Source organism: Ursus arctos, chromosome X (genome assembly GCF_023065955.2).
Source record: "Ursus arctos isolate Adak ecotype North America chromosome X, UrsArc2.0, whole genome shotgun sequence".
In the NCBI taxonomy this organism is placed as follows: Eukaryota; Metazoa; Chordata; class Mammalia; order Carnivora; family Ursidae; genus Ursus; species Ursus arctos.
In genome coordinates this window covers 20,085,124-20,113,037 of record NC_079873.1, presented here as the reverse complement: position 1 = coordinate 20,113,037, position 27,914 = coordinate 20,085,124, and the positions used below count along the sequence as shown (strand labels likewise).

The 27,914-nt window shown below is 37.8% G+C and overlaps 1 protein-coding gene across 1 annotated transcript in view; it reads right to left on the bottom strand.

Moving 5' to 3' along the window:
* POLA1 (DNA polymerase alpha 1, catalytic subunit) overlaps window positions 1–27,914 on the bottom strand; it is a 299,648-nt gene that overhangs the window by 125,170 nt on the left and 146,564 nt on the right. The window contains exons 33-34 of the mRNA XM_048213462.2: window positions 26,665–26,843; window positions 24,810–24,941 (exon numbers count right to left, since the gene is read on the bottom strand). Coding sequence (XP_048069419.1) covers window positions 24,810–24,941; window positions 26,665–26,843 — 311 coding nt within the window. The remainder of the gene's footprint in view (window positions 1–24,809; window positions 24,942–26,664; window positions 26,844–27,914) is intronic.

Here is a 27,914-nt window from a genome sequence, read left to right as displayed (position 1 = left end):
GACTCAATGAAGATGGCATCAATTAAATACTGAAAAGATAACCAAAAGAAAGATATGTTCTCTTGGTTGATGAAAGATAAACATCAAGTAAAATTACATTTTTTGAAAGATTATGCTTGAAGTTAAAAAAAATTGCAGCATCCATTTTCTTGTGGGCAACCAGGCTTTTCTTCTGGAAATCAGACTCATCAGAGAATTCAAAGACACTATTATTACTCTTTCATCTCATCTCTTGAGGCTTCTCAAAGTATATGACTTTGGGAAGTAATGACATGTCTCGATTATTTTTTTTTAAGAAAGGGAAAGAGTGGGGGGGTGGAGGGGCAGAGGCAAATGGAGAATGAGAATCTTAAGCAGGCTCCACTCCCAGCATGGAGCCCCATGCAGGGCTCTATCTCATGACCCTGAGATCATGACCTGAGTCAAAATCAAGAGTCGGACACTTAACTGACTGAACCATCCAGGCACCCTCATGTCTCAAATTTTTATCCCCAGATGATTTTTATTCCCATAGTACAATGAGCAGTTTACAAAATATGTGAGAAAGACATAAGCCCTGTCTGAAAGTTCCAGAACAATCCCGAACATCCTCTATGCTGAGGAATGAAAATATGAGAACACAACCTTCCACTAAACAACCAAAATGACTCTCCCTGTTTGCCTATGAAGAGAAGCCCAACATTATTTAACCTTTTCCCCAACATGGAAAAAATTAAAAAATGCTTCATTTATGAATTCAGCAGACTAAAAGTAAGCCTGGACTAGAAATGCCACGAAGAATTGCTATTATGTTCATAATTCAACTTTATGTTATTCAGTGCAACCTAAGGGGCAGCTTTTGTAAAGTACAAAACAGGAACTACACATTTCTGAAAAGTCATGGGAACACCAGGAGATGAGGATAAAGTGAATTAGTGAAAAATGAATTCAGTGAAGATTTTTATATTAGAAGTCCAAGTTAATAGTTTCTTTTGTTTTTTTATTTATTTTATTTTTTTAAAGATTTTATTTATTTATTTGATAGAGAGAGACAGCCAGCTAGAGAGGGAACACAAGCAGGGGGAGCGGGAGAGGAAGAAGCAGGCTCATAGCAGAGGAGCCCGATGTGGGGCTCGATCCCACAACGCCGGGATCACGCCCTGAGCCGAAGGCAGAGGCTTAACCACTGTGCCACCCAGGCGCCCCTTCTTTTATTTTTTTAAAGATTTATTTATTTATTTGAGAGAGAGTGCGAGCAAGCATGAGCAGGAAGGGCAGAGGAAGAGGGAGAGAGAATCTCAAGCAGACTCCAAGCTGAGTGTGGAGCCCAATGTGGGGCTCGATCTCACAAACCCGAGATCACTACCTGAGCCAAAACCAAGAGTGAGACGTTCAGCCGACTGTACCACCCAGAGGTGCCCCTACAGTTTCTTACTAATAAGGTACCATTGTTTTCTCAGAAATGGTAAGCTGTAACAATAAAATAACTTGCTAAATATTTCATATAACTGGTTGGATTTTTCCTTCCACAAGGCATATACAAGGTCCTCTTTTCCCTCCGTGTGTATAATCTGTTGTTTCTCTTAAAAAAGTAATTCTCTGAAAATGCATTTTTCTTCTTATTAAGAACGCTAGTGACTCAACAGCTAAAAAAGTGGAATCTATGAGAGCTGAAAAAGATTTAGCTTAACATTAAATTATATTTTCATTACCATTAAAATATATATATTTTCAAGATCACTATGAATGTTAATGTAAATTACTGCTTTAAAAAGAGCACAGGTATATTTTTGGATAAAATAAAACCTCATACTTTGTAAAATTTTCATGTATTTAAAAAATACAGAAAGTCACTTCAAGTAGAAAACTAACTTACATTCTTTCTGAAGAACAATCACATTAAATTAAAACCTCAAGGCCAAAGAAATGCAAAGGAAAGACCAAGTCCTTATGACAGTGTTAGGGAGCCAGGAAGCATGGTACAAATGAGACTACAATTTACTAAGTAATTTTAGGTCAAAGGATACAGATTCGAAGATTATCTCCAAGCTAAAAATTTCATGAATTAAATAAAAACAAAGAGCATAATACCCTACCTCACAGAAAACTGGAGGATGTCCTATGCATATTTTTAAAAAACCACTAAATTGAAAAGGGGGAAAAATGAAATATTTTACTGGCTGACCTACTAAAATCTTCAAGAAAATACTGAATGTGATATAACTGAATAAAAATCAGAAATGTCAAAATGGTTAAATCACTTATACAAGCTTCAAGAAAAATCAAAAGTTTGCGATAGTGATACTATATAAAACAAATACGAACAAATGTGAAATTAACTCAAAATAATTTTGTTTCTTTCAGTCTCATAGTCAAGCAATCAGCTTCCAATCGATAGTAATATTTTAAAACAAATGAAAAAATTATTTTGTCATTAAAGTAGTACATTTGGGCAAATCTAGTCTATTTTACTAGTCTATTTTAAAATAATTTAAGAAATAAGAAGTATAAAGATAAAAAATCTTAATATGCAGTTTGGTAAAGTTCAAGTCAGTCTTTGAACAACACGTTTATCTATCCAGTAAAGCTTGTGTTAATGCGATGTAAGAGTTTGGCAAATTCAACTTTAATGGAGCATAAAAGTGCTTTTGCTTGAAAGTGAGATCATTTTTAAAAATTCAAAGCATGATCACTTTTTCTTTTTTCGTAGGAACAATCTGATACAAGCAGCAAAGCTTAAATAAACTAGAAACATTTCAAATGATCCATAAAGGATTAATAAGCACTGCAGGAAGTCCTATAGGCTCAGCGTATACATTTTCCATCTTTCCCCCCATGATGGGCATGATATGAAATTCTAAACAGAACTCAAGTTTCAAAGTACCTGAATGTTAAAGGGCTTTCATGTTGAGGTGAGAGGTTGCAACTTAGGGCTAATTTGAAACGGATCAAAATCATGATGGTATTAGGACAAGAATCATTCAAATTTGGACATTCAATTAATAAGGTCTTCTTACTGAGGGTAATAGCTAGTGGTCAGAAGCAAAAGTAAGGCAAAAGGAGTAGTGGTAAGCTACAGGCCACTAATATAACAAGAACAAAATGACAGCTATTATTTTGGCAGAGATAATCTATGCTGAAACACAAAACACACACACACACACAATTTCTTTCAATACCATTTTCTTGTCTTCCCACTGACTTCTGTGATTACCACAGAAAGCAGGGTTCTAAACACATTTCTCAATTGAATCCTCAATCAATAATAGTAAAAAATTCAGATGGAAGATATGGGAAAATGCATTATGGCATTAGTAACTGTTTGCAAAATAGGCTGAACTTATCAATATGCACAGAAATTTCTAAGAAGAAACCTGAGATACCTAAAACATCATATTTTTGTCACCCCAAAGCTCAGTCGCATTGCCTGTGCTCGTGAAATTGAAATTCTGCTCATTCTTAGGTTGAGCAATCTTCCTTCCTGATCCTCATAACTACTAATTCTTCAACAATATATATAACTCATAAAAATTCCCTGCTTTAAATAAAAAGGTAAACAGCCCCCCAAAAGTACAAAAGCTTATTTTCTATTAAAAATAAAATGGCAAGTTTTCTTTATCTGTAAATATAATTACAACTCTGCAAAGGGTCCTAAGTTGAAGTCTGTGAGAATATGGCATTTCAATAAGCACCTAGGTTTACTACTGGGGTAAACACTGGGGGGGGGGCAAAAATATTCCTTAGTTTTTATACAAATTTTAGAATGTGCATATTTTTCAACCTCTGGTGTTTTAATAGTTCCTTGACGGAAGCATAAATTATTCATGCTACAACAATGAGATTTACTTTCTGAAAATGAAATGCAAATAGTAAATGAGAAGAGTGACATTTAACAATACCAATGAATGTTGGGATCAACAAGAGAAAAGCTTAAAAACAGACAAACAAACAAAAAAAATTTATCTCAAGTCAACAGTCTCATGTGGGAGTACAATTGTCAACCTTTCATGCATCAGCCATCGCTGAGAATACAGAGGGCCCTTCCTAAGGCTTTGGCTATTTTATTGCTAATTTGCATTACCATTAGCAGATGAGTAAAAGAAATGTGACTGAGGCAATTAAGACTTCCACAGTGATAAATTCAATCATTTAATGAACACCTATTTTGTTCCCTGAATTTTCTAGTAATTTGATAAGAGTGGAATGCAAACTGTCACTGTCACATGGAAGAAGCTTCCCGAAAAGAGTGTGTGGGGTTTTAATCAAAGAGGCCCAAATTTAAATCCCAACTCTACAGTGTGTTATCCTTCTAACATGGGCTGAGTTTCTTACTACAAGATTCAGCTTTATCTGTAAAGATGGAAGAAGTATCACCACCTTACAGGGTTGCTACAAGAATTAAATGATATCATGTATGCAAAAAAAAAAAAAAAACGCTTAGCAAAGTAACTGACAGCTCAGAAAATACTAGCCTTTCTTCTTTCTTCTGCTCTCTGGAAGTCTACAATCTTAGAGGGAACGAAATTATTTGTCAAATGAAAGAACATAACTACAAGAGACTATTAAAGATACTGTGGGAGAAAAAGTACACATTTGAAGTTCTCTAGGAATTCAAAGAAAAAACCAAATATTCCACAGTTTTAATGTCAACAAAAGGCTTCTCACAACTGAGATGGGCTTGGATCTTGAAGGTTGAGGAGATAAGAGACAGCAAGTGGGTGAGGACAATCCTGACATTTGTGAAAAAACAAGAGGGTCTGTCTGGAGGAATAATGATTGGGACAGTGTCAAAGGATGGGAGAGCATGTGCGGAGTGAGGGCTGTATTATATAATGTCTCAAATGCCAAAATAAAGAGTTGGGCCATAATTTTTCATAGACTTAATTAAACCACGGGAGCACCCATGAGTGTGTATAAAGCATGTCTATTATATTCTAGGGTAGACCATAAAAGAGGAGAGGGCTAAGGTCAAAAAATGGTCCAAGTCCATTTGGCTTATAGGCAGTATTATCTAACCCACAGAAGACAACTGTGATTAAAAAACAGAGTTCCAGAAAAACACACATGAAAGCTGAAAATTCTGAAGAAATGTTAGGAGTCCTCAAGTACAGAGCTTAAAGAAAAGAGAGATATGAGCGCTATTTATAAATACTCAAAAGAAAACACAGAGGAAGGTGCTTGCATTCACTGAATGTGCAACACTGGTGTGTAGCAGGCAGTGAGGCCTAGAACAGAGAGAAGAACGTTTAGATCAGCCATGGGGAAAAACTTCTCAATGTCGAGCCTTCGAGGATAAGAAGATGGCCCAGCAAGACACTGCAGCAGTCCCATTAATGCAAAATATTCAAAAGATTTTCAAAGCACAGTGGAAGAAAGATAGATCTCTCAAGATGCAGTGTTTTCGCCTGGGTGACCTGCAGACGACATGTTAGTTCTACAATTTATGACTTTTGGATTAAAGCTGGAAGAGGGGGGTGTCCTTCCGGACATGGAGAGCCCTTAATGATAGCACAGCTACAAAAGTGCACAGTGATCAAGAGTTACTGAACTAAGAAAAACCTCGGCAAGTACTCCCTCAATTATTTCGGCCCTTGGGCATTTCGATGGGAAACTACTCATTGATATTATTCTTTTTCCAACATTCATTTTATAGAATATCAAGACAGAGTCAAATGTTGACTTACTATGGTAAATAGAGGGGAAAAAAGCCTGCTTTGATTTCCTTTCCTTTATTACCACCTTGGTTTTGTGTTTTAGAATGTCGATTATGTTTGAGAAGAGGGTGGAGGATGGGGGGGGCAGGCTCATCCCTTCAATGAAGACAAAAGAAAGCTGCTATTTCGTTCTGCTGTGTGAGTTATCCCCCTACCGCCTTAATTCTCTCACCATCATATTCAACTGTGACTTTCCACAGGGTCCTGAAAAATGTATTATATTTTACTTGTTATTCTAAAAGAATTAGAAGGCAATTATAGGGAAAGGATAAAAATAGGGCAAAAATATTTTTGTGTTTTTAGACCAGCTAAAATTTTCAGAGTTGAAATGACTAGAGAGGCAAACTGTTAGGTATTCAGAAGGAAAATGTGAATGTTTTCCCAAAGGCATTATTAACAATTAATAATCATTACACTGGTGCCTTGTTTACCTGACCTTGTGTAAATTCAGCAGCCTGGTAATTAGACCCATATTTTGCACATTTGTATATTTCCATGCATAGATTTGACTCATTCATTCATCCATTAAAATTTGCTTGACAGACGTAGATGAATAATCAAGCTACAATTTGTATTTACTGGATTATAGAAAATTGCCCAAACTGTTAAGTTCAAGGAAAGCGCATTCTTGTCTCTCTCTTGTGACTGATGTAAAAGCAATTACACATCGGAGGATTGCCCCAAAGCTCTCAGAAGAAGTGGCACTGCTTTTGCAATCTGGGGTCTTTAACAGTATCTTTTTTTTCTGAACATGGAGACTGTTTAAAGATTAACCCTAACAGAGGAAAGAAAATATCCCTGTGCAAGTAAGTTTATCACTTAACTCATTACGCTATAATTTCACATTAAAAAGCAATGCACTGATCAACTTCAACATCCAAAACAAACAATAACACAGCTTTCTTCCACAAAGCTTTATTCCACCGTAGGCAGAAGCTTTGAAGATGAGTAATAAGCAATTTTGGGGGGGACAGGTTTATGATAAACATTTCACCCCTACTCTGTCTAAAAAACAAACATCAACAACGAAACCTGACCAAGTCTCTCCCTACTAGCAATCAATGAGAAACAAAGCACTGCTACATTTCATTATTAATGTATTTTCATGCAAAGAAGCAGAACTCTTCAGCGCTACCTGCTCCCTAAATCCCGATGGCCAGCACCAGCCGAATAGGCTGTCATGGGGAACTATAGTTTACACTACGGGATTTTGTTTTGCTTTTGCAGTCACTAACCGAACCATCGCTAATACACGTTTTCTGGTCCAAGGTACAGTACTTCCTTTACACAGCTGAAGATACAACAATTTTGCTGTCTTAAATCCATCTCTTCAAACTGCTTATTTTGATTGTCTACTAGAGAAGAAAAGGGATGATTCCTGACTTTCTAAAAAAGTGTGTGTGTAACCAAGCATTATCAGATTTTTAAAACCTCTTACATCATAAATCAAATCTTATGAAAATACACATAAAGATACTACCATGCATTGATATAATGTTCGCTCTGGACAGTTGGCTCCACAGCTGAGAAAGAAATAAGGACTGCTTAGAACCTGTTCCCACAAACATTATGCTATCATTTGTACAGTTCCAAATGTGGCTTGAAGCAAATTCTCTGGAGAGGCAACAATTAGACATCATAAGCACCTTACTTATCAATTCAACAAAGAGGTTCCCTAAACCTCCAAAACACGCATCTGCTTCCTGTAACATTACCAAAACCGACTTTGTTTCTTCCCTATAGTCCAAGTTTTCTTCCTATAAAACAAACATCGTGATGGATGTCAAGCATTAACTTCTGTAATGATGGCCTGAAATCACCTGAAAGATCACCAAAGAACCAGGTAAAGCATTAGTTTAGAAAATGAGTTGTTCTTACAATCCACATATTTATCAACATAGAAACGGGAATGCATGTGCTGCTAGTGCGTGTGTGACTTCACATAAAGCTGAGTGCATGCTGAGTCCATGGCACTGCAACAGGAGCCCCAGGGGTCTTGTGTCAAGAAGACCTGGTCCTGGCAGTTTAATATGATAAAACAACTTTGAATTTAAAGCCTAATACAAAAGCTATTTCCCTGACTCTCGGCTTCAACAGAAATAATGGGCAGAGAGAGTACTTCCATAGGATTCTGAAATGGAGGGGACCACTGCCCTAGGAGTCTGATGGTGCTCATACAAAACTACTATCCAGTGTGTGCCCTGGGTGATTCCCTTTTCTTTTGGGTTTATTATCTGTTTCGTTGCTTGTCTTTTGCAAGGTTCCAAGTGTTGCCAATTGCACTTCACTCTACCTGTTAAAAAAAAAAAAAAGGAGGGGGCGGATAGTACAAAAAGTACAGCTGTTCTATCAATTGGTAGCAATGATCTGACAAAAAATGTCATCTAAACTCATGTCCGTTTCCTTGCTCCAGCTTATTCCTGCAGAGTTGCTTTTACTACCAACTTCGGAATGGAAAGGAGACACTGCATTAACTACTGTCCAAAAATACTTAATTTTGTATCACAAATTCAAATCACCTGTTAAACTCGAATATGATGGGCTTTTCTGAGGCCCCTTCCAGAAGTTTAGATTTCACATACTATCATCAGCCACTTTCCTACCTATACTGATTTTCCCTAACACCATATGTCACTAGCACCACTGAGCACACAATGACCAATAAACACAATGACTCTCCAACAGGAAGCAAAAGCCAACTAGACCCCATTACTCTTCTGCAAGAGTGCGTATGTGTAAGCCAGAGACAGGAAAAGAGCACACAAAAGCACAAGTGTGTACACACACACACACACACACACACACACACACACACGCCGTGCTAACGGCTTCTCAAAACTGTATGTCTGGGTATTTAGTTCTGGTGTTAATAGGAAAAAGACACGAGAGCCCAGTGTTAAGAGAACCTAACCAAACACGAGATTGAAAACCAGCTCTGCTAAGAAGCCAATGTCCTGGTCATGGTCTGGCGGGGAGGGGGCAGTCAGGATTTCTCTTTTATATTAGAGAAAAGGAAAGATCAACACCACACTTTGGGTTCAAGAGGCAGGGATATTTTTTAAAGTGAAAATATGGTGTGTGTGTGTGTGTGTGTGTGTGTGTGTGTGTGTGTGTGTGTGAGATACGAGAGTAAGTTTAACTTCTGGAGATTACTAAGGTATTTGAAATGTAAATAGTGAGAGAGATTAAAGATGACATTCCAGAAAATACCGTCCATTAAGCATAGAGTCATTATTAATAAAAAATAAGAATTTGCTACTACATTAAACATAAACATTGCACCCACAGTCTTTCTGAAGGTTCCCAAAGTCCTTCCTTTATCCAAATAATCAAGTCCCTGGCACCATGCTCTGCTTTGAGGACACGAAGCAAAACACAGCCCTACACAGCACAGCTTGTTTTCACAAGGAGCTCACAGTCTGTAGGGAAGAAAGCTGTCTAACTCGGCAATAGGTATGCACAAAGGGTTACAGAGCACACAGGAAAGAGGAAGCCATTCTTCCCGGATGGCTGGTGGCACAGAGACTGTGCCACTGAAGGTGTAAGGAGAATTTCACAAAGTGGGGAGTGGTGGGGTATGTTTCTAGGCAGAGGAGCTAGCAAGAGTGAAGGCAGGGAAGGAGAAAGGCATGTAGGATCTTTGAGGAACACAAAGCTGTCCTGTGAGGAGGGTAGAGGGCCTACAGTGGACAGTGAGGATGGAGACGAATGGGCAAAGTATAGCCTGGGGACTAATACAAGGAATTTGGTTTTCATCTATAAGAAATGAGAATCCACTGAAGGTTTTGAAGCTGAAAGGTGACATTACTAACCCTCTTCTGGAAAGGTAATCCTGGAAATACTGTGAAGAATGGACTGATAAAGCAATAGGCCAAGTCAGGAAGATCAACTAGAAAGCTAAGGACAAGATAACTAAGAACTGAATTCAAGTAGTGAAAATGGAGGAATGGGCAACACACAACACCATGTCAGCCAATGGGGGCAACCTGCGGGCTTCTATTATCATGAGCTGGGACGTACTAGAGGGTATTCCTCTGTGTACCTCACAAGATTACCATGAGAAACATATCAACAAAGGCTGTGAAAGTGCTCTGAGGGGCGCCTGGGTGGCTCAGTCATTAAGTGTCTGCCTTCGGCTCAGGGCGTGATCCTGGAGTCCTGGGATGGAGCCCTGCATCAGGCTCCTCTGCTGGGAGCCTGCTTCTTCCTCTCCCACTCCCCCTGCCTGTGTTCCCTCTCTCGCTGGCTGTCTCTCTCTCTGTCAAATAAATAAATAAAATCTTAAAAAAAAAAGTGCTCTGAAAACTGAAACGTGCTGGGTAATGTACAATGTATATTAAAGTAATGAGATACTCTCATTTTAAAATCATTTGTCTCCTTCTTTAAAGCACATTATGTATTTTTGTTTGGTGAGACCAGGAAAAAATGGTGTTTAGGGAGGAGGGTCCTGACAGCCCTACAGAATGCAGCTAAGTTAACCAGTTTGCAAGATTTTCAAAGTTCACAAGGAACCCCCCTAAAAGCCCAAAATATTTCAAAAGATAGACAGTATTCTATTTCCATTCAAGTTGCTACACAGTGAGCAACCTGCAGAATCCCACTTCCGTTATCTGATTCCTACAAGGAGTACTAGCAAATGCAGCCTAGGGACTGTCCCATTTATTTTACTGTAATTTAATTTTTTAAATAAAAATTGTATGTATCTATCATGATGACTTGATAAAATAGTGAAATGATGACTACAGTCAAGCTAATTAACATATCTTCTCATATAGTTACCTTTTTGTATGTGTGATGAGAACACCTGAAATCTACTTAGCAAATTTCCAGTCTTTGGCATGTATTACTAACTACAGCCACATACCTTACATTAGATCTCTACACTTGTTCACCCTACATAACCACATGGTACTCTTCAACTAACATCTCCTCTACCCCATTTTGACTTTTGGGCCCTGCTCATGAAGTGCTAGGCCTGGGAAAAACTATACACCTCCTACAGATGGGAAGCTGGAGCTACTCAAAAAGAGACTATGGTGAGTCACAGTCACGACTGAGAGGGTGGTGACAGGACTACACATCACAGATCCACTTTTTTTTTTTTATTCGACAGAGATAGAGATAGCCAGTGAGAGAGGGAACACAAGCAGGGGGAGTGGGAGAGGAAGAAGCAGGCTCATAGCGGAGGAGCCTGATGTGGGGCTCGATCCCATAACGCCGGGATCACGCCCTGAGCCGAAGGCAGATGCTTAACCGCTGTGCCACCCAGGCACCCCACACAGATCCACTTTAAATTGTTGTCAAGAACATAATTCCTTAGCATATGTAGGATCAGATGTTGTCATGAAATCATTATATGGGAGGTCTCCTAGAAGAGATACAGGCAAGATGACATTTCTATACACAAATACTCCTAAACCTAGGTTTATACAATCATATCCACAACAGAGAAGAGACAAGGTTGAGCAATGCTAATTACCTGCCATTTGTCAAGTGTCAGCGATATACCCAAAGACTTAACAAGGATGGTAAATTCTCATGAAAAATGTGGAAATATTAAAGATGCTATGGGTTTTGGGGTTTTTTTTGCTTTAATAGAATTATTTGGGGGTCACATGAGAACTCAATCTGTTTTAGAAATTTTCTTCTCACTTATAAGAATATATTTAACTTGATACAGGTGTGAAAGCATATACATACTTATGTTCTTATTTTCGTATCTTCATATATAAACAATGACTATACAGAAATCATACATGTAATAATAATCATATATTTCATATATAGAAGTCACACTTAAAATACTTCATGGTTATTATTACATTATATTAGAATTTACCAACATGTATTTTTTGAAGAGTTTAGTAACCACATGGAGAACTTCTAAAAACACCAGTGTCCTTGCCCACCCTCAGAAATTCTAATCTAATGTTCCAGGGTGGGCTAAACTATCAGGCACTCTTTTCAAAATACACCCAGGTGATTCTAATGAGCAGTCAAGGCTGAGATCCACTGCCTTTGCTTAATACAGAAACAAGTATATAATAAAAAAAGAAATGGAGGCGTCTGGCTGGCTTAGTCAGAGGAGCATGCGACTCTTGATCTTGGAGTTGTGAGTTTGAGCCAAAGTTGGGTATAGAGATTACTTAAAAATATATAAAATCTTAAAAAAAAAAGAAAAATGCTGTGAAGAAAAATTCCAAACACAGCATTCTCAATTTTGAATGTTCCATCTGTCTTAAAAGGTTCCTTTGGTTTTAACAGAAAAATTTTTTTAAATTTTTAAAAAGATTTATTTATTTATTTGAGAGAGTGGGGGAGAGGGGCAAAGGGAGAGAGAATCCTAAGCAGACTCCCTGCTCAGGGTGAAGCCCAGCGCAGAGCTCAATCTCCAGACCCTGAGATCACGACCTGAGCTGAAACCAAGAGTCAGTCAGATGCTTAACTGACTGTGCCATCCAGGCGCCCCAACAATTTTAGAATTTTTAAATGGCTAGGGCAACATCAAGATTTCTAAGATTCACGTACTTGATTCTCAAATAGGACTTGAATCTGTACTATGTTTATTAATAAGGACTATATTAAAATTCACTGCTTCATTTTTCTTTTCTCCTTTAAGCAACTTAATTGTTCTAATAAAAACAATATGTACCTACTGTGAAATCTTCAAAAAGAGAAAAGCAATATATAAAACAAAAATCACCTAAACTTTTCACCACTCAGACATGATTTTTGACATATGGCATAAACATCCTTCTGGAAATCTAAACACATACATGCACACACGCACACGAATTTCACATAAGTGACACTATACTATATAAGCTGATATTTTTAAAAACTCAGCACTATTATGTAGCCAAATGTGTGAGCCAAAAATATAGATTTATAAAATAAATTTTAAGGGCTGTATATTAACCATGCATTTATATAGGCTATTTTTAACATTTCATGAGCCCTCAGTATTCTTTCGAGAATAAATGATTCACCTATGATTCTTTGAACTACAGAAATATCAGAACAAAAAATTATATAACTGTATTTTTATATACTAAGAAATACAACTGGAAAACGAAATTAAAAAAAAAACAAACACTTTTCCCAAAATGAACTCCATAGGTATAAATCCAACAAAGCATATATAGGACTTGTATGCTAAAAACTACAAAATGGTAATGAAAGAAAAAAAGAAGACCTAAATAAATGGAGATACATACCATGTTCATGGATTGGAAGATTCAACATAATAAAGATGTCAAGTCTCCCCAAAGTAATATATAGATTTAACACATTTCCAGTAAAAATCCCAGCAGGAATTTTTGCTGACAGAGACAAACTAACTCAAATTTTAGGAAAGGAAAAAATACTAGAAGAGCTAAAACATTTTTGAAAAAAATAAAATGGAGGAATCACACTACATAAGACTTTCTACGAAGCTACAGTAATCAAGACTGTGGTGTTAGCAAAGGAATAAACAAAGAATACAGAAGCAATTAAATGTGGAGAAACAAAGGTCTTTTCAGTAAGCAGTCCTGGAACAACAGGACTTACACAGTCCAAAAAACCCCCAAACTTTGTCCTAAGCCTTACCTTTATACAGAAATTAACTCAAAATGGATCACAGATGTAGATGTAAAATCTGAGTTTGGAGACATAAGGTCAAAACACATGATCTATAAAAGGAAAAAAATGATATACTGGACTTCATCAAAATTTAAAAGTTTTTTTTCTGTGAAATACACAATTAAAAGAATGAAAAGACAAGCTAAAGACTGGAAGAAAATATTTGCAAATCACATATCCAACAAAGGATCTCTACCTAGAATATATAAAAAACTCAAAACTTAACAGTTAGGAAACAAACAACCCAAGTAAAAATTAGGGAAAAACTTGGACATTTCACCTAAGATGATGAAAGAATGGCAAATAAACACATGAACAGGATGAAAGATATAAGGATGACTATAAAACCACTAACCATCAGGGAACTACAAATTAAAATCATGATGAGATAACACCCACACCTATTAGAATGGCTAAAATAAAAAATGCCAACAATAGCAAGTGCCAGTGAGGACATGCAGAAACTAGAACTCTCATATACTGCTTGTGGGAACTAGAAAAACTAAAAAATAGTTTGATGATGTCTTAAAAGAGTAAACATAAACTTAACATACTAGCCAGCAAGTCTGCTCCTAGGTATTGATGCTAGAATGATGAAAACGTAACACTCACACAAAACGCTATACACAAATGTTTATAGCAGCTGCACTCCTAATTGCCAAAAACTGGAAACACCTTTCAATGGGTGAACGGGTCAAGCAAACTGACAGACACAGTAGCTTAATATTCAGCAATAAAAGGAACAAACCAATTGAAAGAAGACAGTCTCGGAGGCTGTGTACCAGAGGATTCGCATTTCTATGGCCTTGAAAAGACAGAACTATAGCGATAAGAACAGATATGTAGCTGCCAGAGTTAGGGGTGGGAAGAAAGGTGACTAGAAAAGGATAGCAAGAGGCAGTTTTGGGGGCAATGGAATTATTTTGTACCCTGACTGTGGTGGTGGTTACACGAATCTATACAGTGTGCTAGAATTTGTAAAATGACAAACTCTGCCATAGACATGGGTAGGTTAAAATGGATGCATATTTGAATATAAGAAAATTAAGTGATCCTTTTAAGTAGCTCAATACCTAGCTCTAGTTTCTAGAAAGCTGGAACAGTGAACATAATTATTTGCATTCTGGAACTGCTGCTCATGCTGTCTTCATGACCCATTGCAAGAAAGTAATGAATTAAAGATACCACTTTGTTTTCGTTCTCAAATCCTCACAGCTACAATTTCTCTTGTGACAAAGTTCCAACAGAAATATCAGAATTTTTCTCCAAGTCTGTTGTGGGAACTGCCCTTAGAATTTCATTTTATATTCACAAATCAAGTACCTACCCAAAATTTCATTTTGCACCATCTCTGGAAATGACAACACATTCACTATGGTGATAACACACTCCCAGATGGAAGTTAAGGCCAGAAAATACGACACTTTGCAAGCAAAAGTGGTACCAATCAAGACAAGATAGATGAGGTCAGCCATCCAAATTAACTGATTTTAAAAGTGTAACTCAAAGAAGTAGCACAAGGGAATTATGGGAAGAGGGTGTGGGCGATGTAAGTGTTCATCAATATATCAATTGTGGAAGCAGATACATGATTCTGTATTTGTCAACACTCAGAACTGTGCACCAATTCTACTGTATGTAAATTTAAAAATAAATTTTCAAAATGAAACCACCCACCCAAAAAAGTAATATAGCTCATTACTGAATACTTGGCAAAAAGAAATATAGTTGTATACCATATACCATTCAAGATAACGGATTTTTAAGTACCACAGTTCAAAAAGTTTATTGGTATGGTTTCAGATTCCACGTTGAAAACAACCTTTAAGAAACTACCATGTTACAAGGTTTGGTGTAGGGACAAAAAAGAATACCCACTATTAATGGAAAAGGCTATTAAAAGACTTCTATCTTTTCTAACTACATACCTGTGTTAAGCCAAATTTTTTTCATATGCTTTCAACAAAATAACATTATCACAATAGATTGGATGCAGAAGCAGATACCAGAATCCAGCTGACTTCTAAGCCACACACTGAAGAGATTTGCAAAAAGTGAAAAAAACAATGCTACTGTTCTTACTAAATTATCTTGCTTTATAATATAGTTATTTTTCATAAATGTTGTTATATAATAGGTTCACTGTTACTTACAGATGAGTTACTACTTTATAACTGTGTCAGTTTCAATTTAAAATAATTTGTCGTGAAGTTTTAAGCAGGCTTTTCTTGAATCAAGGTTCTCCTTTGATCTTTCTTTGCTGATCGATGCCTAAAAGGAGTGACTCTTGAACATCACTAGATGGAAAGCTGTAGATCAGAGAAATGATCCTCCAAAGACTACCTGTGACCTCATCCACATGGTTTCTAAATCCTTAGTATACATGTGGACAGAAATCCTGGGCAGTTTGGGTTATTTTCCTGGCACGATTCTTGGACATTCTTTGCTGGTAGATGGAGACTGATGGCCTGCTACCCTGGCCAAGAGCTCCTGAGAGCTTGGCTAGCAAACCATCTATGTTCCCAGCAGCATGAAGAGCTTCTCAAACAGCCAAGGAATCTGAGCACCTGTGCAGTGTGAATGACGCCAGGCACCTTTCAGCAAACAAGCAGGATGATGTACTCCACAAAACTACCCACCCTAAGAGTTACAATACGCTGCAGCAGAGTTAAAAAAAAAAATTCGAGAGTGCCAAGAGTCAGATGAGTTTTGAACAGGACAAAAAGTTATATACTGCTTTTCAAAACCAAGCTGAGACCAACACATTATAGATATTGGTATGAGCATAGGGTAAAACCATCCCTGACTTACAACAAGCACAAAACAAATCAACACCAATCAATTAGAAAATACCAGTGCTCTCGTTTTTATTAGGAGTAGTATTTTTCAGAATCGAGGCTTTGAGAATTTTCTATGGTGTCTCTGAAATCAGCTAAATTCACTCCCTCCTGAACAGTTATACGGTTATCCCTTTTAACACAAGACTAAGCCAGACAGGACGATCTGGAAATTCATATCTTTAACTATCTGCAAAGGGCCCATTTCCACATGTGAACCGTAATGTATGCTTTCAAGGCAAACCAAACATGACAGACAGCCATCGTCTGAGGCGCTCTCCTCCCTCTCTCGTTTACATGTGCAGCAGAGAGCGGGGTAGTTGTTTTGCTCCTTGAAGTCCAAAAGGTCAACGGTGTGAAAAATCTCACTTTTGAAAGGTTAAATGAAATCTGTTCTGGTTCAATTTCTTACTCTACTACAAGACAGTAGCTCTAGATGACTGGAGTTAGACCTCAAGTTGAGTTTTTTCCTAAGTACACAAGGTTAGAGAAATCAAACTGAAGAAAGGAATTCTACTGTTTCGGCACAAGCAGCTTGCTGTTTTTACCCGCTTGTTTTCAGGTATTTGACAACTCCTATGGCATTTCCTCAACATTTCAAAAAACCTCCAATTTTCCCTTCGGAGGAGGCGAACCATATCAGAAGTTGCTGGAACCCCAGGCTTCCCTTCAGCTGCTGAGCTAGCCCTTTGCCAGGGTACTATAATCAGCTTTCTGGATTCTGCCCCAGTCAGCCTTGTGGCCTGGCCTACCTGGCAATGCTACTGCCTGGGGCCTGTGTGGCCTCCTCCTAAAAGGGTGACTGCAGTGAAGATGGCAAGCAACCTCTTATTCATGAACGGATAGCTTACCATATACATTGGGCAGAATTCTGGATTAGGGTCCCCAAGTACGGTCACGGGCCTGATGCTATTTGTGACTCAGGAGAGTCACCTGATTGCACCAATCTCTCTGAATATCATGAACTCATTCAGTAGTGTTTTGCTGAGCATCTATCAGGTTAAGCATAATACTGGGTGCTGGGCCTCGAAGAAGTTGGGGCCTAGTGTCCCTCCCTTGCTTTTAGTCACTTCAAGCTGCCCTTACTAGTGTCCTTTCCTAAGGCTGACATTTGGACCCAGTTCACCAACACTGAAAAGGGAAATCCCATACGGGCAAAATGCAGGGAGGGCCAAGAAGAAGCATGACGGTGGAATCGTTCTGACTGGATGGGAGAGGGAGAGCAGCAAGATGATGAAAGCTTCTAGATGGACACCTCAGGAGGATGGGCAGTGAGGCCCCAGTCCAGGTCTGAATCTCTGGGGGTTCTGACCACACGCAGGAACACAGCTGAGCCCTGTTCATCCACTGTATCTCAGAGTAGAGTAACTAGCGTTAGTAATGCACACTCCAGGCACTTTCTAAGCACTTTAAATGCATTATAACAGATAGTCCTCACTATGACCTCATGCAGCAGGTACCATGACTGTCATCGCTTCATAAGCTAACAAGACTTGTGGCTTGGAGAAGTCCAGTAACTAGCCCAAGTTACAGGACAGGCAAGTGACTACCAAGGATCTCTGACCTTGGTGTTTGAGTACAAACCTCACAGTCTGCTGTGAGGCTAGCAGTGGATAGTCTGAAAACAGACAGAACCACGTGCTAAGCTTTCAGAACATACGTCTGGACAGGCAAGGGCCACGGCTATAACTGCCTCTACCTCTGCCCCACTGTTCTCGGCAGTCAGAGCACCTCAGAATTTGGTGTGGGTCCCTTGTTAGTTTCTCTAGATTATACTCTGGTTCTGAGCCTTCCCAAACAGGGTCCATGCCATAAGGTTAAGATAAAATGAAATCAAAGACAAAGAAGTGTTGTGATAACTAGCAAGTACAAGTTAATGGTTATTCTATGAAGGATGAAAGTCAGGTGGCATATAAGGCTATATCTGATCCAATTTACTTATTAAAACTCCTTCATAATATAATATTCGTGGCATGATGAGCTGCTTTTGGCGTGTTTTAGGGGACTATATTTGACCAGTTGTTCACTCCAATTTGGACAATAATAAATTTACCTATAATGACACTCTACTCAACCATCACCAAACCCCATTTCTTAGTTTTTCTCAGAGAACACACTATGGCAATAGTAGCACAACGTTATACCTAACTCAAAATCAGCTTGATATTCATACTGAAGAAAAATGAGCCATTCACTAATAAAAGCCCACCAATGGGCCTGGGTATTAGAATACCACATTTAAAAAATGCGAGGGGTGTCTGTGATGTAAATTTATGCTCAGCTTCCTTGTCAAATGGTGTGGAGCAAAAAGAAAAACTAATTCACGTTATGTTTTCATTTTGCTTTAATGAGATTTAGGATGAGTTCTATGGATTCCTACAGAAATATCCTTCGAGCATTGCTGGGCAGTGTGGATTGTGCTGCCTGTGATGCTGAATGAATGGGGTGGAGATCTGCTTCTTTGCGTGCCTTCTGTACCACTTATAATTATACTGTTAAGAGTCTTTACAAAAAAGAAACCCAATTTATTCTTTTTAAATGTTCTAAATATAAAGGCAGAGGAAAGGAAATAAACAATAATTCCAACAGTGCTGAGAGTTTAAACTATTTGAACTAATGTACCTGTGACACTACTGCATATTGCAAGCTCTATCCGAAAAACTATCAGCCTGCATCACCACAGGTAAGAAATGAGAAATTTTGAGGGTTATTGAACATCAAATCTTTGCAGCGGAACAGGAGAGAGTTCCTGAACATCATGCATGGCACTACAACCCTCAGATCCACCAGCACAATACAGCTCTGTCATGACATAGCACTGCACGTGAAAAAGGAAAGGCAAGAGCAATGAAGAGCAGCCCTGTTGGTGATGTACACGGGGGAGGGTGGGTGGGAATGGCGGTGGGGTGGCTGCTTCCTCTCTCATTTCTCAGATTTTTTTTTAAAGATTTATTTATTTATTTATTTGACAGAGATAGAGACAGCCAGCGAGAGAGGGAACACAAGCAGGGGGAGTGGGAGAGGAAGAAGCAGGCTCATAGCAGAGGAGCCTGATGTGGGGCTCGATCCCACAACGCCAGGATCACGCCCTGAGCCGAAGGCAGACGCTTAACCGCTGTGCCACCCAGGCGCCCCTCATTTCTCAGATTTATTAATTAATCCAGTTCTGTGTATTCTTCAAGAAACGCTTCTCCATCAAGCACAGCTGGACACCATGGATTCTGTTGTCTGTGATGCTGAATGAGTATGTATTTTGGTGGAACAAATATTTTAACCAATATTTCACCAAGCCCTCCTTGCACTTTTAATAAAAGGTACCTCCAATTCAATCTCTGCCTAACATTATTTTTGGTGGTTAATTTTGTCTTCAAGGAATGCATATCCATTCCAAAATGAAGAGGCTTTTATTTATTTGCAAAGATTTAAAAAGAACCAAATTTAAACATGGATTCTTCACATACTATAAAACATCTCACTCCACTTCCCAGACGTGTGCCATGTTCCAGAGGGACTCACAGCTACCACGTGGAGGCTCAGCATCATTGGTCAAATGCTCCCCTCTATACTAGTATAGTGCTTACACCTGTGAGCCTAATAAAGTCTCTGCATCATGAGGCAGCTGATACTGAACGTTATTTTTGGAATTCCTCAAAAAAATGGGTCCAAAAGAGATTTTTTTTTTAAAGATTTTATTTATTTATTTGACAGAGATAGAGACAGCCAGCGAGAGAGGGAACACAAGCAGGGGGAGTGGGAGAGGAAGAAGCAGGCTCATAACGGAGGAGCCTGATGTGGGGCTCGATCCCACAACGCCAGGATCACGCCCTGAGCCGAAGGCAGACACTTAACCCCTGTGCCACCCAGGCGCCCCCAAAAGAGATTTTTTAAAATGTGGCTTACGCCGCAATTAATATACTAAGGAGTAAAAGAGAAAAAACAATAAAAGAGTATGAGTGAGAGAAGTACAGTGAGGCGTCCACCCGATATAGTTGAGAGAGAGAAACTGGTATCAGGACGAGCAGTACTTTCCAGCACAATGTGATTTTGCACGATGATAAAAATATTTCTGGTCAATGCCTCTTTGCCTGATACAGTGTTTGGGGAGAAAACAAATGAAAGCTATGAAGTTGGAGCTCAGCGTATAATGAAATCAACAGTAATCAGTGATGTAAAATATGGAAGAGAGAATAACAAAGGACTCTGTCGATGCCTTCATGACCTTAAAATTCTGTGGAATTTCGTGCTAATCTGAGAATCTCATATACTACTGCTAAACCTTCTGCCAGTTATGACAGCAGCGTAAGAAAAGAATTTAAAGAAAACACATGATATTGTAACCTTCATTTGTTGGTTCCTGTGGTTACTAAGCACTAAAATACACACAACTACTGAGAGCAATGGGCAGTGGCAGAGATCACAGATGAGCCACAGAAGAAAGCATAGCCCCTGTCCTCAGAAAGCTTACTTTAGGAAAATTCAGCAATTGTAAATCCAACAGCAAATTTCTAAGGAATTCAACCACCACTTTCTGGTCTAAGCAACTTATCGACAGTTATCATATGCATGGCACCGACTAGCTGTCCAGAATTAAGTTTTCTAGATGGAGGGCCAGCAACATCTCTGTTAAAAAACCATAGCAAAGTGCTGTATGTAAGTAATGCTCCTTTACAAGTGGCTTGAAAGGCTCCAAGGCTCGTGAGGGATGCATTTTGTCCCACTAGAACTCTAAAACCTGCATAGCCATCAGTGAGAGTTTAGGAGTATATTTTAGTTGACTCCCCACCTTTAGAACCGAAAGGCTCTGTAAGTATTAAAATGAGGGTTCAATGTATATTATAACTAAAAGTACTTGAGATGAAGGTAAATGACCCACTATTACCCCTCCCAGGTACCAAGAGGGGTCAGATTTTCCATTTATCAGCAACTCTTCGGGGTAGACAGCAACTCAATCTCAGACTCTCTTCGGTGGCTGCTTCGTGGATGGCTGAGGGGAACACTTCAAAAATGAACCAGCTAAACAAACTTCCCAGCAGCACTTGACAGAGCTACACCTATTCTTCCCATTTCCAAAGCAGTGGAGAATTAATTACCAGTTCTATGGATCTATTGTAAGTATAATAGACTAAAGAGCTATCACAGACACATTTATTGTAAAAGCACAATCCCAAGAGTGTCTAGTGGAGGGCCAAAACGATTAACACAAATGCTTTGTCAGATCAAAGATAAAACCTGCACCGCCCAATTGAGGAATGAATTAGAACAGTGGGTTATCTTTCAAATTAACCAGGGCAGTTAGTGAGGAAAATTTCATGAAAGTGTAATTCTTAGCCTTTGTGAATCCACACAGCAGGCATTCTGCCAGCTGACAAGATGATGAAATTTTCATGCTTAAAAAAAGCCCTCTTCATTTCCCAATTTAGATTAGCTAGTGTTTCTCTCCCTTTGTGTGTGTGTGTGTGTGTGTGTGTGTGTGTGTGTGTGTATGTGTGTCTACTTGCTCTTCTGGAGCAGAATTTAAGGGGAGAAGAAACACATATCAATTTTTCACTGTAAAATTGAGTCTTTTAAAAACATCCTTCAAAGCTTAGAGATATAGTCTTTACATGGGCTTTTTATGATTTTCAAAAAATACCAGTTCAATTTTAATTTTGTATAGAGGAACCAACAAGGACCAGGGCACAAAATGAACTTGGAATTAGAGGTCTCTATGATACCTCCATGTCTTTCAATGCTTCCATCAAGGCTTGGGATAAAGTATTAAAGTTGTTGTTCCTCTAAAAGTAATTAATATATTAAATTTTCTTGCTTGATGCCTTTTGTATTTCTATGTACACTGAAATGTAAATGTTCTAGGAAATGAGAATTCAAGGGATACAATCACTACTATATGGTGAAAGAGAAATTCTCTCCTATGGAAGGAACCAATATAAACACATTATATAATATAGATTCTCAGACAGGCAAAATTTTTAATGTTTGTTACACCACATTTATTCAATCAACACTATTTATTCATGCCAGAAACTAACAGGGTATATATTTTTTTGAAAAGTGGTTTAGAATCATATTTTGTTAGCCTAAACTCCCGTCCCTTTGTTCTTGACAACCCGATTTCTTGGTGATCTACAACTATGTTCCTTGGCAGGTTATAGTGTTAGGTCAAGTACCATACTCCTCCACTGTCTTCCTAAAGTTCCTTCCTTGTAGAGATGCCTTCCTTTCTCAATGTAGGTTGTATTTCCCCTGCAGTGATACTAAGACTAAAACGAAAAACAATCTTGACTCTTGTTCTCAGTCCACGGACAACTTTTATGCCCAGTACTGTTTAACTAGTGAAATAGGAAGAAAACCTTTTGGTCATTAGCTTCAGAAAACAGTCCTTTTACCTCAGTACTTATTACCAATATCCTTGTCTCCAATACAGGTTATTAATCTCCAGCTGGATTGCCATCGCTATGGTGTATCACACTGAACTGTCATCACTATCACTTGAGGCAATAATAACAAAAAAACCTCAAGGCCATGTCCCTCTACCAGCAAAAGTTCCTTTAAGTCTAGGGACAGGAGAAAAGAGAAGAGTCTACCAGTGAAGTAGAATGTGGAGGTGTTTGAGCATTCTGTATAAAAGCTCTAATCTTGAGAATATTTGAGACATTAGTTCAGCATGGGGCCATAAAAAGAACAAATAAATGGATTTCTTTCTCTCCCATCCAATTACATATGACTAAGATTAGTAAGTAGAGAAACAGGTTCCTAATTTTGAGGACAGTCATACCAATCTTCAACTTCAAGAGTGCTATTTGGGTACTTTAATTAGAAATCCTATAGAAAAATCAATTCAGTGTGCACTTAACTAGAGGAAAACTGTTACTTGCTGTTGAGATAGCTGGTAGACAAGACAATTAAAGCAAATACTACGGAAACCTTGGGTTAAATGTCCAGATGCCTAAAAGTAGGTTATTTAGCTTGAAAAATACTCACACCACCACCACCACCCCCCACATACAATTTAGTTAGAAATCAATCTTTCAGTTAAAGCATATTTCTAACTATACAGAAGATCTCTTTTCTGTCTATTCTCAACTTAGTCAAAACAGATCGTCCTTTCTTATAGAAGGAAAGAGATGTGTTTCTTCTAGTATTAACATTTCCATGGTAAAGATTTTGATAGACTAAACACTGAGAGAAAACTCAGAATTCTTCCCAAGAGTCAAGAATCATGCTCTGCTCAACGAGGTCTGTAAATGAGGAGCTGAATAGTTTTGATTTGGGCTCTTCATGCTAAATAAAGGCCTAACATTACATGTGCTGAACATTTCATCTACTGTGGAATGTGAACCCACAGATAACCTTTTTTCTGATCCAACTGTTCATTAAGCGTGGCACAGGATTATTCACTAAAATGTTTCAGATTTCCCAAAATGTAGTCACAATTATTATTTTAAAAATGTCTTCAGACAAATCTACTTGGGTGTTTTTGACAAATACAAATTATTCTACTCCAAAATCACAATACTGAAACTCTATGCTTCTACTCTTCATCCTCATGGTCTAGTAATTGATTTTCATTTCATGAGATGGATTTTTAAAGAAGAAAATGTTGTATTATATATGCTAAATAATATAGGCAGATATTAAAGGATGATACTGATCAAAGTCATGGATTTTACCTAATAGGATCTGAGCATTTTTTTGGAAATGCTTTGCCAATGTAGCTTCTTTAAATAAGTTACACTGAGCTTTCACGTAACAGAAATTTTGTTTAGATGACAAATGACATAAACACTAAGAAAAATCAAATGGGAAGTACGTAGTTTTTTCAATTTTAAGTGTTGAAGAAAAAAACTCATCCCTATGAAATATGTTAAAACCAAAACAAATACTTTGAAAAAAGCCTTCTTTCTAACACAGACAGCTCACTCCCTGTTCTAGCATTTTTAGTATATACTCATACAAATTAAAAATGCCAGACAAATTGCATTTGAAGTTTAAAAATATTTAGGGATGCTTGGGTGGTATATTTGGTTAAATGTCCATCCAACTGGCTCAGGTGTTGATCTCAGAGTCGTAATATTGAGCCCTGCATCAGGCTCTGGGCTCACAGGAGGTGGGGGGTGGGGTGTGGTATCTACTCGATATTCTCTTTCCTCTCCCTCTGCCCCTCCCACTTGTATTCCCTCACTTTCTCTCTCTCAAAATAAATAAATCAATCTTTTTAAAAAATATTTATTTTGATTTCCTTGGACAACGCAGCTATGAAATGGTTGAGATTACCACAGAAACAGAAAGTCTTAGCTAGTGGGCAGTTATTAAAATCACCACACATGATGTTATGGCTCTTCTTGCCAAAGATAGGCAATACTGATTCTCCCCTGGCCAAAGATCTGAGTGACCACTTAATGTCATCTTACTTAGGTAACAATAAACTAAAATATTTCCTGATTATATTCTCATTTTTCCTTAAAGCAAAAAATTCAGTTATTTAAAATACTGCTCATGAAAGAGCTGTCCAATAGAAAATTAAATACTTTTCTGCAGTCTTCTCAGAATTTTAGTTTCATAAAAACCAGGAATACAAAACCATACTGTTTTACTTTAAAGCAAGAACCAAACCTAAGTAAGCTGCATAGGTAAGAAACTCATTGTGGATACTTACTTCATAGTATTTTTTAACGCAACGTCTCATGTCCATGATCAATTTGTTGCTCAGCTGTACCATAAAGGTCAAAGGTGATGCCTTACAATCAATGTTACTGCAGCGATACAAACTGGGCTCCATATCAGTTCCCTACAGAAGTCAGAAGAGACAAATACACAAAAGGTTACTGCAAGGCTAGAAAAGGGTTTCTTGTGCTTAAAAACTAACATGCTGCCCAGGTGTGCAATATTCTTAATTCATTTTATTGGTGAGTTTTTAACCCTATTTTTTCAACTACTGTCCTCTCAAAGATCCCCTTAGTCACACAAACCTCCTGCATTTTTGCCACCATAATGATGGAGTACAAGTCGAAGGGAAACCCTGAAATCACTTCTGTTTTTACATTCAGTATATGACAGACCTTATGGAGAAAATAATTTTCCCTCTGAAAATACCAGTGAGGTCACAATATCGGAAATATCTTCTTAGAGATATTGATCAAAATTTTAAATTTGTACTTATTCATTCCAAACTTGAAGATAGAGCAAGCACACTAATGACATTAGTTTCCTTTCATATTGGCCAACTTAATCTGACATTTAAAGCCTAAAAATTAAGTACTACACCAGAAAGCAATCACTTATTGTCCCCTTAGAAAATCTAAAATTTCTGTAATCCTCCCTCTCCACTACCCCCCTCAAATGAAAATTATCTAGGAAAGGGAAGGCAAGAAGAGTAGAAATTTGAAAGAATTAACTATTAGTAGTTGGAAAAAAACCTCTTGTTTTATTTTGTTTTAAGCAAAAACAAAGCAAATAGAATATATAGGAAAACTGTTGGGGTTTCTGGAGCATTTGTTTTCCTTCTTGATACTTAAACATCTTGGTTTCCTGCTCCAATCTGGTACATAACCCTACCCGCCACGCTAAGCAATTCCAGGTGGAAGAGATTTTAGAGCTTGACATCGGCTCTTCCACAGTTAGCCCATCTGCAAGTCGTCAAGCCTCCATGCAATTAACTATCTTATTTACAGCTGTAATGAAGCAAAACTCAAGGATTTAGCAAGTATTGCTGATCTGTGTCTGCCTCTTCCTTGCACTTGCTTCCAAAGACTGCTTTGTTTTGATTCAAAAAAATGCAAAACATCTGCTGTTTGTCCAAATTAACTTAAAATAATTACTTTTAATTTAGATAAAGGATGTATTTTCTTTCAGTTTCAAGGTTTTACACAGTTCTGCTGCCTACTCATTTGCCAATGGCTAGTACATGTATAACACCGCAGTTGAATCAAGTAAATTGGCTAAGTTTCAAGTTCTGATCCAAGGTCAATGATACATTTTTTGGCAGTACTTCTTGAGAGGAATGTTTCCCTGTGACTTTTTAAATGTCTGACATGCAAAGACAGCAGAAAAGATAATCAGAGTACCTTTGTCAAAAAGGAGGCAAGTGGGATGTGTAAAGATAAACAAAAACTTTCCAAAAACACTTAGTTCCCATTAACTTGATTTAAGATAAAGGCAAATATTGCTCTAAGACCTAATAAATTGGGGCTGGGAGTGGGGAAACACAAGTTACTAATTAAGGAATTACAATAAAAAATACTTTAAGGTACTTTAGAATTTTTAAGACATTCCATTTAAAAACCAAGGCCAAGCAACCACTCTAGGAAGCCAAAAACAATATTCGAGCACAGTCTACTAAGAGTTTTCAAGCAGAAATGAAGTCGGGAAGGCAGAATTCATACGATGCTAAAATTCTATAAACAAATGAAAGCAACATTTTCCTCCCTTTTTATACATACAGCAGGGGAGGAAAGGCCTTTATGCTAGTTGGCTAACAAAATGAAGAAAAGAAACAAAAAGAAACAACTAACCGAACCGTCCAAGACACTATCATAAATATTCTCTGTTCCACATGTGGGGCATGGACACTTGAATTTTTCACAGTCCCTGTATTTCTCCTCATCAGTGAGCTGTGCTGGGCCACCAAGTAGGGCATCATTCTCCTCATCCTTATGATAATGATGAACTCTAAACTGGGTAGGGTCGAGTCCTATTAATGTAAAAGAAAAAACAAATTCAGAGAGGTATAATTACTTGAATTCCCAAAGAAGAAAACCCACAAAGGAATGATTTTAAATTCATGCACACACATACACAACCATTTGAACTCAAAGGCTCACATCACATGGACAAGTGACTTCTCCTTTTACGAAAGATCACTTTATTAAATAAAATAAGGAAACAGCACTAACGCAATGCAGATATGCCCCAGGATGTTTGTGTTCAGAAGCAACTACTTCCAAAAAAAAAAAAAGCAACTACTTCTATAGGATGGTTTTACTATCTTCTTACAGTTACAGTGAGAATCTCAAATAAATGTGCAGCGTCATTAAGAAATCTCTTAAAATCAAAGTTTCACTATTAAAACTGAAAATAGAGAATAAAAATCCCATTAAAGAAAACAAGTTCAATGCTATTACAACTCCTTCAAGTGCAGATAGAACTGCTAACCCTGATTTCAATGCAGTGGTCGATTCCATCTTGGCTCAGTAGTTAACAGCATGTAGGGTGCAATCTAATTCAGTGGTTAAAATTCAGTAGCAGCATCTGAGACAAAACACGACATGATTTTTTGGTGTTCTGAATTCAGAAATTTAAAATATGTGCAAAAACAATGGATCTACAGATTCTATAGGCCAAAATGTTCCCGACAATCTTAAAACGAAATATACCAACGATATTTCAATCAAAATGACACAAGAAATCAATCGATGCATTGATTGAGGTAGTTTATGCTACCTCATTTCCACAAACTATTTAAAGAAACATTTTTAGGCCAGCCAATTTTATTTATCTTTGGTCAAAGCGTATCTGTCAAAACATACCATGTGGATTTACACGTAAAGGTTATTAATACACACAGTATCTTAAAACATTTTCTTGAAATCATCCTTTAGCAATCCCTAAGAATTCTAGGCTTTTTAGAAATCTAAAGAAAGCTATCAAATTTATTTTAGCATAAAGGTAAATAAGCAATATAAAAGTCACTGAGCAAAAAATTCAAATACCAAAAATACCTGAAAACTGTTTTAACTCTAACAACAGCTGCATAGGTAGATAA